Source organism: Lepidochelys kempii, chromosome 1 (assembly GCF_965140265.1).
Source record: "Lepidochelys kempii isolate rLepKem1 chromosome 1, rLepKem1.hap2, whole genome shotgun sequence".
In the NCBI taxonomy this organism is placed as follows: domain Eukaryota; kingdom Metazoa; phylum Chordata; order Testudines; family Cheloniidae; genus Lepidochelys; species Lepidochelys kempii.
In genome coordinates, this window is record NC_133256.1 from 256,320,782 (window position 1) to 256,332,857 (window position 12,076).

The 12,076-nt window shown below is 46.8% G+C and overlaps 1 protein-coding gene across 1 annotated transcript in view; it reads right to left on the reverse strand.

The window, feature by feature from the left end:
* The window catches only part of TMPRSS6 (transmembrane serine protease 6), a 31,751-nt gene extending 20,155 nt beyond the window's left edge, over positions 1–11,596 (reverse strand). The window contains exons 1-9 of the mRNA XM_073325420.1: positions 11,440–11,596; positions 11,071–11,213; positions 10,812–10,879; positions 9,339–9,523; positions 5,929–5,970; positions 4,956–5,160; positions 3,013–3,149; positions 1,791–1,903; positions 715–824 (exon numbers count right to left, since the gene is read on the reverse strand). Of these exons, the coding sequence (XP_073181521.1) occupies positions 715–824; positions 1,791–1,903; positions 3,013–3,149; positions 4,956–5,160; positions 5,929–5,970; positions 9,339–9,523; positions 10,812–10,879; positions 11,071–11,213; positions 11,440–11,596 (1,160 nt within the window). The remainder of the gene's footprint in view (positions 1–714; positions 825–1,790; positions 1,904–3,012; positions 3,150–4,955; positions 5,161–5,928; positions 5,971–9,338; positions 9,524–10,811; positions 10,880–11,070; positions 11,214–11,439) is intronic.
* Between the last annotated feature and the right edge of the window lie 480 nt (positions 11,597–12,076).

Consider the following 12,076-nt stretch of genomic DNA (forward strand, 5'->3'; position numbering starts at 1 on the left):
CTCTGAGAATGGCAGTGCATTGGCTGTGCTTCTTTGTACGTGGGAGAAAATGGGCAGCGGCAGGCAGTGCATGACGGCAGCTGGGCTTAGGGACGCCATAGAGAAGTCTTTATAGAAGGGAGTTTTTAATAGGCAAAGCAAGAAGAGGCAGAGACTCAGGCAGATTTGTGCGGAGGAAGATTTGAGGCAGTAGCACACAGACGATACTGCAGAGGTGGTGATAGGCACATTTGCAAACACAGGAGGTGTGGGAGGACGCCAGGGCTGCACAAAGTGGGGGAAACAAGACAATCTGCTTTACGCAGCACGAGGAAGAAGGGAAGTTGATAGCGACATTGGAGAGGTTTGAGGATGTTGCCTTTGCCCAAAAGAAGCACGTCTCTCTCTCTGAGATCCTTTTCTGAAGGAAGCTGAGGCAAAGCAATACATTGACTTGATCAAGATAGGCAGTCAGTGGACAAGGAGGAGTTACTAGAATATTGAAAAAGATATGGACAACTGAGTGCCATCAGCACAGTAGTAGCAGTTACGGTTAATAGCACAGATCAAATGACTGAGTGGGAGCAAGAAGATAGAAGTTAGAGCTGGCAAATGTTTCCTAGCAGACCTGGGGACTGGCTAAACCAGAGGTGTGGGGGCGAATTCAGACTCATGGAGAAGTAATCTGGGGTTGGAGATGGAGAGTGATAATCCAGCAAGAACATGAGCACAGACCTTCTGTTCTGAATAATCCACTGGCCTTGAGTACACAGCAGATCATACTTCTGTCTCCTCAGTGTGTAGCCATCAAACCATAGGACAACTCCGTAGTCGAGAGATGGGACCTGCATGGAGAGTGGTCCAAGAGCAGAGATGAGAGAGCAGCAGCAAGCTGTTTCCAGCCAAACAAATGGGACCCGTTGGCATGAAAGGGGCAAATGAACGCAAATGGGAGAGCAGTGAATTCACACAGTACCAAGCTGGCAAGAGTTAGGCACAGTCTACACAGGCACCAGGCCACTGCCCCCTCTGGCCACCACCTTAATCCTGAAGTGTGGCACCCTCAGTCATTCCAGGCCTGCCTCCCAGGCCTGCCTCCCAGACCTCTGCCAGAGCCCCTCAGTCATGGCCTCCAACACTCCCTGCTAGACCACTCCTACCTCTCCCTAAACACCTTTCCCATTGCACCATCACTGCTGGCTGTTCCAGCCCTAGATCCTACTTCCAGCCCTGCTAAAGCACCTCAGCCCTGCAGGAAGCCTGCTGCTCCAGTCCTGGGGCCTTGCACCTAGCTGTGCCAATGCACCTCTCTCCTCATCCCTGCTACTCTAATGCTGGGTCTTGGTTGAACTGAGACAGGCTGGATTTGAAGAACAGAAGGTGACTGCCTAGTGAGTTTGATAGTCACAAGTCCAGGGTGGAGATCTAGGCTGAGAGCCACAGCCAGAATTGGAAGTATTGTAAGGCAATGATTCCCAGCCGTTTCCTTACAGGAAACCTCTTCCCGCACGCCTCCCCGCAACCTTCCTCCCATCTAGCTGGGGATCTAGCGGGGACTCCCTCCCATTTAGCATTACAGGAAGAGCTGTGATCTCATGACCTTCTGTTTGAGACTCTCTGCTGTAGGGTCTGCAGAGATGAAACTGCAGGGCACTCAACCCCCGCCCACACATCACTTGAGTCTGAGTGGAGAGGGCATTGCCACAGAGCAGTGGTGTAGGGGAAAAGGTGCCCTGGTGCTCTGTCTAAAGCCACTACTGTGGAAAGGTTTGGCTAGAGAAAGAGGAGGAGCCACGGGGGGTGGGGCTCACCGTCATGAGCCAGGTGCACTGTGTGTTGGGCGAGTAGTAGCTCGGGTAGTGTGGAGTGTTGATCTTCCCCTGCAGTTCCAGGCCTCCCTGCAGCGTTAGATTCACCTGGCAGTCTGAAAACACAGACACCCCCCCACACACACACACACATCACCTGGGAAAACTGGATCCTCAGAAAAAAGGGACATGCCTCACCCGCAAGAGAAGAATGGAGGAAGACACAGGCTACGCGTTTGCTAGAGACCCATGAAGCTGTTTGCTGTGCTCATGGTCTGTGTTCTCTGTGGGACCAACATCATGCTTTCCCAGCTGGGTTCACTGGGAGCACCAGAAACATCCCAGGGGAGCTACTTCCTGATGAGGGGGGGCCCTCAGAAGCAGACTGCCGAGACAATCAACTGCAGGTGTGGTTGCCTGCTTGGCTTCCTACATTGCTATGCCGCCTTCCCACAGTGCGTACGTGTCGGGAAGAGCTGGGGACGATAGGGTGAAGGATCATAGTGCAGGAGATGCCAAGAGACCAGAGCTGGAGAAAAGGGCAGTGGGTACAGCACAAAAATGAGTAAGTGTCTGAAAAAAGAGGAAAGGCCAACTGGGAAAGGCTACAAGCTGTGATCTCGTGAGCTAAGCCGGGGTCAAGCCTGGCTTGTATTAGCTTGGGAGACACAACAGAGAAGTGTCCAAAGCAGTGTTGCTGCTGTACCCGGCAGTGCTCTTCCCTCTGACTCTCTGCCATTGCTCCAGCCTGACGTTAGGGGTTACTGAGACATTAGTGTGGCCTTCTGTCAGTTGCCTTGGCAACCCCAGCCCTGACCACTCATGGTTATTAAAGTTCCCATGGCACTTCGTGCAAATTAAGGTTGTTAACCTCCTTCTCTTGGCCAATTTCGAATAGGAATCTGTTCTGCTGACCTAAATTCCCCTGTGACTTTAGCTGAATGCAGGACTCCTCACTTCTATCTATTGCCATCCTTCTTTTGGCTGCCATCACTGGAGCATCTAAGTGCCTCACAATCTTTAATGAATTCCTATTCCAAGCCATTGTGTGGTGGTTCTATGTGCTGTGAAACAGCTGCCATATTCCATCTCAATGGAGGAGTATCTTGTGATGGTGGGTGAAGTGACCTGTAGAATACGTGTGAGGCTAACTGACAAGGGGTCTGCACTGTGTGAGCTCTCCCAGCTCCTTCATTCTCCACGCTTTCCCTCCAGCCTTCCTCACCTTCAGAGGGCACAGCCTGGGCAGTGAGGATGAAAGGATCGTAGTAGCTGTACATCGCTTTCTTCCATACCACGGACATGACGTGGCCCGAAGAAAGGACTTCCACCATGGGCTCCTGACGGCTGCAGCCATAGAATCTGAGAGGAAAGAGAGAGCAGGAAGTGTGAAAGAGGATGGGAATGAGTAAAAGCAGTGAGGAAAGGAGAGGAGTGAAGTGGTGGTAAGAGACGGAGGGGAGAGAGAGGATGCGATTATTCAGACCTTTAACTTCAGTATGTTGCTAGACATTAAGGCCCAGATCCTCAAAGGTGTTTAGGCTTCTGACTTTCATCAAAATCAATGAACATTAGGAGCCTACATACCTTTGAAGCTCTGGACCTAGTAACCAAATCAAGGTATAGCACAGAGAAAAGGGCTCAGATCAGGGTGGGGGAACATGTCCGCACCCCTTGTTAGGATCTTCATCTTGTCTCAAACCAGACCACCTTCATGAGGACTCTGAGACCATGGGGTCCCCCTTGTGACGCTATGCCCCATATTCTTCTTAGAGAGATGCTTATGATATGAATATGGCATAACTAAGATATATTTTATGCAAAATGGATCATGTGAGGTATCATTGGAAAGGTTATGATTTACTGTATATGATTATTCATTTGTATGCATATATCATTTCTGTATCTGAAGTTAGGAATATTGACTATAACAATTACAACTGTGTTTACGCTTGGGGAACACCCACCAGACAGTGTGCAATCAGCCTGGATGGGCCATTAGGAAGGACAATAGGACTTTAAAGATACTAATCTCCCTCCTTCCTGAGAAGTTTCCTGGGAAGTTGCTTTGACACTACAGGGTCATGTGTTCATGTCACCTAATACTGGACACCATCTTGGACTGCTGGTATTTTTCCACTAGGAGGGGGTGGAGGGTCAAACTGGGAAACAAAGGATTCCTGCCATATGCAAATCCTATTTAAGGCTGGGAAGTGAGTTAATCTTGGTGGTTCTTCACTGCCTCCCTGCCCAAGAAGGAAGACTGCTGCAAACACCTGAAGAAACAAAGGAACCAAGCTGTGGGGCAGGGAGCGCAGGTGAGAAAGGTCTAGCCTGTGGAAAGAACACCTGGAGATTTAAGCTGCAAGCAGTGCAGCTTACTTTCAAGAAACTCTAATCTGCATGAAACAACATTTAGGGTGAGAATGTGCTACTATTAACTAGTTAATTTAGTATATTAAGCTTAGGTTGCGTGTGTTTTATTTGCTCAGTAATCTGCTTTGATCTGTTTGCTATCCCTTATCACTTAAAATCTACCTTTTATAGTTAATGCACTTGGGTTTTTTGGGTTTTTTTGTTCTATAACCAGTTTGTGTAATTCATAATGGGGAGGGCAAAAAGCTGAGCATATCTTCCTCCACATTGAAAGGGGGAGCGAATTTCATGACTTTATGCTGTATAGATCTCTCCACAGTGCAAGGCAATATAATTTTGGGTTTACACTCCAGAGAGTGTGTGCACCTGAGTGCTGGGCAATCCCTGAACTGAGTCTTCCCACACAGAGCTGATCTCTGTGTCTGTTTGCAGCTGGGTGTGTCCCTAGCTGTGTGTGTGCAGCAGGACAGGGTGAGGCAGCCTAGGCTGGTGGTACGCATGGGCTCAGTGGAACCGCAGTGCACCAGGTGGCACCCCAGAAGAGGGACCAACCCCTCATCCATAAATCAGTTATTTTAGACCCTTCAGGAGCCCTAGTTCTCCCTCTCATCTTAATTTGTGCCAGACCCCATTCCTAAGGAATCTTAGAGCCAGATCTTCAGCTGGTGTAAAATCAGAAGAGTTACACTCAAGTCAGTGCAGCTACACCAATTTATACTAGCTAAGGAGCTGACTGACCTTCTTCCTACCGCTCACTGTATTTGATATCAGTGTCGTACAAAAGCTACCTACGAGGTGATGAGATGGTTCTCCAGTGGCCCAGCTGCATCATACATGGCCAGCCGGTCCCTGCACTCTGGGAGGGTCCACTCCAGACGTAGTTTGATCATGTGGCCTTCGGGACCACGGAGGTGCCAAAGACAACTGGAGGCCAAGTAGTCAGGGCCCTTCAGCCTGAAGACTTCCTCTGCCCTGATGCGGCTGTACCTGTAGCAACCTGAATCCATGAGACAAACCGAACCCCAGAGTGCTGTTAGCTGAGTGTTGGAAGGGCTCTTGCCAACAAGATACCCTAATGATGACCAATACAAACCCCTACTACAGGGTTAGGTTCTGTGTTAGCCCAGTTCCTCCCAGTGATCTCAGTTTACTGTCACGCTTTACCCTAGTTCCTCCCCGTGACACCAATCCCCTCTCACTAGCTAACTCCATGCTAATTATCCCCTTCTTCTAGGCGAACTCTCACTCTCCTATTTCTCTTCTGTTTGACTCATTTTCCTTGTTCCCCTGGCCCCATCCTCCGTTTACAGTACATGCTGCCTGTTCTCCTGCTGCCCCTTCTAATTCTCTTTGCGTTGGCAGCTCTGAAGGGGGACGGTAAGCGAAGGGAAGAGCGTTTCCAAATGCACACATTCATGCATACGCAGCACCTGAGCGCAAATGTCCAGCTATTAGCCAGAGAGTTTGTGATAAGTGTTCAAAAGTACCTATGTGATTTAGGCACCTTAGCCCAGATCCTCAAAGAGATTTCGGTGCTTAACTTCCATTGAGAGATAAATACCTAACACCTCTGCGGATCTGAAAGTCACAGTGGTGCTTTTGAAAGTGTTCTTCACTGTGTGCAGCATCAGTGCTTCGTGAATACAGTTCTCTTCCTGTCATTTTCCTTGATCTCACATCTCAGGACAGTAAACAATAATTCTGGCCCCTCACCAAATCCCCCCAAACAAAATGAACTCAAAGAGCAAGGGAAAGGATGGCCTACCCCGAGTGGATTTCAGCACTACTATGTCTTTCACACTGGATTCTGTTGGAAAGGAAATATATAAAAGACAAAAACATAAGAATCTGTAGTACCTAAAATCTAAGCTGTAGGATGGGGCCCCTCTTCTCCTTTCTGTGCCCAATGGTTCTCTCTCCCCCCACATCAAGCACTACCCTGGGTGCCTTCGTTCCTTCCTATGCCTGTTATCAAGATCTACCTTGGTCACCTCCTCTAGCTCCCATTCCTCCTATCCTGGGCCCTGTCCCTCTTACCCATGATGCCTCAGCCTGCCATGAGCCTCTCTCCTTCTTTGCTTGCCCATCATCTGGTCCTCTCTCAAGTATATTCTTTCCTTCCCACACAAGTCAGTCATTAACCTAGGCCACCAGTCCTTATCCTTCCCCTCCTAACCGTGCTCATTGTCAAGCACTAGTACACCAGGGAAGTGCCTTGCTTCCCACACCTCCCAGGTTCTACCCTGGCTGCCTGCCTGTGACCCAACCCACTTTCCACCTTCTTTCTCTCTTTCTTTAGGTGGAAAGAAAGTTCCTTGGGGTGAGCAGAGATGTGGGGGTAGAAGGATCCAAATCCCAAAGGGGATTGGGCTCTTCTCACTCAGGGACTAAAGGCAGGAGGATTCTTTCCATTGACTTCAGTGGGCTTTGAATCTGCTGTCAAAGAGTTATGAATGGGGGAAAAAAAAACCCTGAAAATGTGAGGATAATAGGGAGGATTGGTACAAGTGACCACAAGGTATGTGAGTTTGGCACAGTGAATACTAGGTTAACAGAATACTGCAGTCCAAAAGGATTCTTTAACAAGAAAACCAGTTATGGGGAATTAAGAAATCTGGGCCCCTATTCTTCCTGTTACAGGATATGAATAACTTTCATTGGAAACAGTGGGAGTTTCTTGTAGTCTCTGAGAGACAGGGGTGGAGAGATAACAGGGCCTCCGGTGAGTGATGCCCAATGGATACTGCTTTATTAAATGTACTTTTAAAAAGGAACATAAAGAGAGGACAATCCACAAGCCTGTTTAAAAAAATAGTGTCATAGGGTGGTTGGCTCATTTAGGGGAGTTGGGCCCAGCCCCACCTGTGACTGATCAGCTGCCTCCCAGCTCATGCTAAGAGGCAGTGATCATGTGATAGCTTGTAGATCACCTGGTCCTCATAAAGGCCAGCAAGAGGTTTGTTGAGCAGAGGGCTGCTGAGGGGTGGGAAGAGTGTGGTTTCAGGAGTTCCTAGGGCAGGGAAAAGAGGCCAGGTTATATATGATTCCAAGGCAGATGGCCTGCTAAGGGTAATCCTATAGGGAGTAGACAGGCTCCTACAGAAGACCTTGAGTCAGGGTGAAAGGATGTGATTGATCTTTTTGAACCTGTGTTAAATAGATTTTTATTCTGGAGAAATAAAAATGAGTTCCTGAAAGAAAAGGGGCTGAAATCCTGTGGCTAGAGAGAGATTGCGGGCTTACAAATAGCTATTAGTAAAGTGAGGGAAGACTTGGACAATCTTACCACATACAAATCAGTGGGCTGATAAAATAGGCACCCCATGATAGAGAGGCAGCTAACAAATTTAGTAATATTAAGAGTCTTCACGTAGGAGCATTTGGTTGAGGGTTTTAAAACACTTTACCGCTGTCAATTAATTACACCTCAACAAGCTGTGAGGTTGGAAAGTGTTGTTAACTATCATTTTATTCCCACTTTACAGATGGGTAAACAAAGACCTAGATTAAGTGATTTGCCAAAGCAGTGTCTATCCCAGAGATAGAATCCTGGGGTCCAGATTTTTGCCCCCTGCTCTAGGTGCTAGGCATACTTCTTCCCAAACTGTCAAATCTTATTCAACTACAGACATTACATTTTGAAATTTCATGGAGAAACAGGGAAACCCCCATGGATGATCGTGGCAATTAGAATTGAGCAAATCTAACTTTAGACCCTAATAAAATAATGAATAAATGTGAAGGGGATGAGAGGAAAAAACTGAAAACCTTTAAAAGATAATGGTACTGACAAACTCAATTGCTAAATTACTAAATTAGTGGATAAAGGGAAAGCAGAAGATGCAATATAGCTTGATTTTTAGTGAATCATTAGGCATGTGTTTCATGAAATCTTAATTTAAATTGGCTTGAATGTGAGCACTGTCACATACAGTGCACCAGAAACTGAAAAGCTGCAAATAAAAAATAATTATAAATGGCAATTTAATAAACGGAGAGAGGTGTTCAGTGGGACGTTAGGTTTGGTCTTATTTAACATCCTCATTAATGATCTGAAAAAGGGAGTAAAAAGCATTTTAATTACATTCCCCAATACTAAATTCAAAAACAGCCATGAGAACAGAGAGAAAAGGACTGTGTGAAATGACAAATAGGGTAGGGATATACCAAAATAAGATTAATCTGGGGAAAATGCAAAATAATGTATCTAGGGGGAAATGGTTGGAACATATTATTTAATGAGAAACTTGGAACTGGCAATAGTGAAAGAGACCCTGGGAGTAACAGTGATAGCAAACTTACAGATGAGTTTGCAATGCAATAGGGCAGAATTTAAACAAACAAACAGTCATTGTGAGCTCTATGCACAGAGGTATCGCAGCACAGAGCAAGGAGGGAGCAATCACACCATAAGCCTGATCCAAACCCCAGTGCCATCAATGGCATTTTTTTCCATTGACTTAATGGACTTTGGATCAAGGCCTAAAAAGGACCTGAAATATCAAGGGCAGTTGTCAGGACCTCGTTCCCAGGACACTTTAACAAGCTGTGATCTCTATTTTGTGCACTGATTAAAAATAAAATCTTGAAGTCAATATAAGGAATTGAAATGATGGAAATATTACAAGCATCATGAAGCAGAAACAACTGTAATCTAAGTATGTTGCATTCAGTTCTGTTCTCAGTCTATCGGAGAGTGGAATAGTCTCCCAAGGAATGTCATGGAAGCCCAGTTGCTTAGGACACTGGAGTAAAGCTACAAAGCATATAGTGTAGGGAACAACTCAGTGTTTGCCAAAGTTGAAGGAGGAGGTAGAGGAAAGGACAAGATGCTACCTAGTCAGTCACTGCTATCTCTTACTCCATGAGTCTGTAATTCTTCAGGGGAATAACCAAACTTCATGAAAAGTGTGTACAAGGAGGAAACATTTGTAATTCATTCCCCTGTCCTGTTCTGTCTTTTGCCTTTCCCTCTAGCTTACACTCTACCCTTCCTCTCTTTTTCCCCTCATCCCCCTTCCTCTCCCTTCTTTAACACACTCCTCTCCTCCTTTCCTCTCTTCTTCCCTTTTAGTAATGCCATTCAGCCTAGCCTCTCAGCCTGCCGGCAGCAACTTATAGGCCTCAGCCCCTGATCCTGAAAGCTTAGGTCACACTTGGGTGGCTGATACATACCCAGCAGAACCAGAGAATCTGGATCAACCTTGTACTCTGTCTGGTAGGAGAGTCTGCCTGTACCATTGGCACTGGCGAGAAGCTCTCTGCAGAGAGTCATGTTCACCCTCTCAGCAGTCATCTCCTTGTGCTGACTCTTGGGGACTTGAAGGGCGAACCAGAAGAAGAAGGTCAGGGACCCCTCCCTAGCAGGGAGATAGCACATTAATTTCCTTCATCCTTTTCATTTCAAGTGAGTTCAGCCCTGGAGACAGATGTCCTCCTCTCTTTAGCTACAGATCAAGCACATCAGTGCAAATGTCCCAGAACACACTGCCCCACCAATGTGCCTCAGCCCCAACCTAGAGAGACCACCTTTAGTGGAAAAGAAGAGCCAGTGTATCAATGGTCCATTCAATAGTTGGTCTTTCTGCTGAGGAAGCCATCTTGTGCCACTGGGAATGGTGGGTTTAATGATCTGGATACCTGCCCCACTAGAAACTAAAATGAGATCATTTAAACTTTTTTATAATCCACTTGAATGTGCTTCAGGTGGAAATGACTTGTGGTCGCTGCTGCCATAGATTGAAAATGTTGACCTTTAAGGCTCCATGTCCCATCTCCCAGTAGTGACAAGTGACTGATTCTAGACTCTGTTCAGCTGATCAGAATGAGCCTTTAATCCTGTGCAGGGACCATTGATACATTGCAGGAGATCACAACTACTGTAGTTTGTCAGCTAAATGACAGAGAAAATGGACCAAGCCAGGAAGCCTGAGTGAAAAAATGTGAATGAAACATTCTCCTGCTGGAAAAAGGTGTTGGGTTTGTTTTTTTTTGGTGTGTTTTTTTTGTTTTTTTTTTTGCTGAAATAGACATTTTTGGTGGGCAAAGATCACTGTTGATGTAATTTGCCATTGGGAAAAGCAAAACAAAATGTCAGGATCGTGTTGACACTAATCTCCACATCTGTCCTAGCCACCACAGTGTTCTGTGGCAGTTGTAGGTCCAGGTCCCTCCTACTCCACTTCTCCCTTCCGGGCCCTGCCCTGTGCAGAACTACATCTCCCAGGATGCATCATGGTCTTTCTCTGTGGTATTTCATTTTGTGCTGACAGTACAAAATGAAACATTTCGATTCAAAGAATGCCAAAACATTCTTTCAAAAGAAAATGCTGAGACTAAACCTTTTGACATTTCTGAATTAATTTTCTTTCTGGACTTTTTGTTCCATTAGAAGTTTTGATATTTTGATTTTCATCTGAGTATGGGCTGACAAGCAATGTTAAATTATTGGAATTTCCTCTGGGATGGAAATTCCACTTTTCAATAGGCTCTAATCCAGAGCCCATGTGGAGTAAGAATGGAGGTTGCAGCAGCTCTTGTCTGATGAATAGATGGCTACTGAACAAGTTCACAACCTAGCTGTAACTTTCACATGGGACAGAAGAGACAGAGTCCTGAAAAGCAAACAAATGTGGAAGTAACACTCACCCGAAGGCATATACTGTGCTGGAGTTGTAATATGGATCCAGGTCCGTGACACGAATAAGTTCCCTCAGCTGTAACGAGAATGCCAACTGATAACTAGCCAGCAAGAGTACAACAGCAAACTTCCCAGGGAACCCACCCAGTGCTCCAGCCCCCTCTGTTTTGGTATAACCTGCTTAGGCTTCCATTCACAGAAGTACCTGTGGCCCACTTCTCCCACTCACTGACCTGCCTCAGCCCCCACACATGAAACCACCCTCACCATCTTCTGTAGCTTTGCTGACTCAGTCCAGAAGGCTCTGGATTCTGGCCGTCCAAGATCCAGGGAGTACTGACAATTGAGGATCCGGAGGCTGCCAGAGTAGAACTGCAGGACGGTTGATTCCAAGTGTCGTGGTCTGTAGTCTGACAACAAAAGACACAGACAGCTTAACCCATGGATGTGGAGGACAGAAGGCTCTTTGGCTGGGTGGAGGAACTTAGCTAGCTCCCTAGGGAATCAGTGCACAGATGGGTGACCCATGGCAACCCATCCAGGAGTCACTGATTCTCTTTGGCATCTAAATCAGCTTCTTCCTTGCTAGGACACATGATCACCAGTGTAAAAGACAAAACACGGTAGAACTGTTACCTAGGAAATACCAGGTCAGCACACCAGCTCCAGCCAACAGCACAAGGACTATCCAGAGGGGTGCATAGCGCAGGCAGTCGTGAGCCTTGCTCTTGGGTTCATCTTCAGATGGGGTGTTTGCATCTTCCTCCTGCTGCTCAGCCTCCATCATGGGCATCTAGTCAGGCAGCAGACCATCGGTGAGGCTGAATTATCTATGCATCCCTTCCTCCCTTCCTATGTGTCCTTTACCATCTATATGCTCCTCTTCCTATCTGTGTATCCCCTTATTATCTATGCCTAGGGCCCTACCAAATTCACGGTCGTGAAAAACGTGTCACAGACAGTGAAATCTGGTCTTTTGTGTGCTTTTACCCTCTACTATACAGATTTCACAGGGGAGACTAGCATTTCTCAAATTGAGGGTCCTGACCCAAAAGGGAGTTGCAGGAGAGTCACGGTATTGCCACCCTTACTTCTATGCTGCCTTCAGAGCTGGGTGGCTGGAGAGCGGTGGCTATTGGCTGGGTGTCCAGCTCTGAAGGCAGCACCCCGTCAGCAGCAGCACAGAGGTAAGGGTGGCAATGCCATCCCATCCCATCTCTGAAGACAGAACCCTGTCAGCAGCAGTGCAGAAGTAAGGAGGGCATAGTATGGT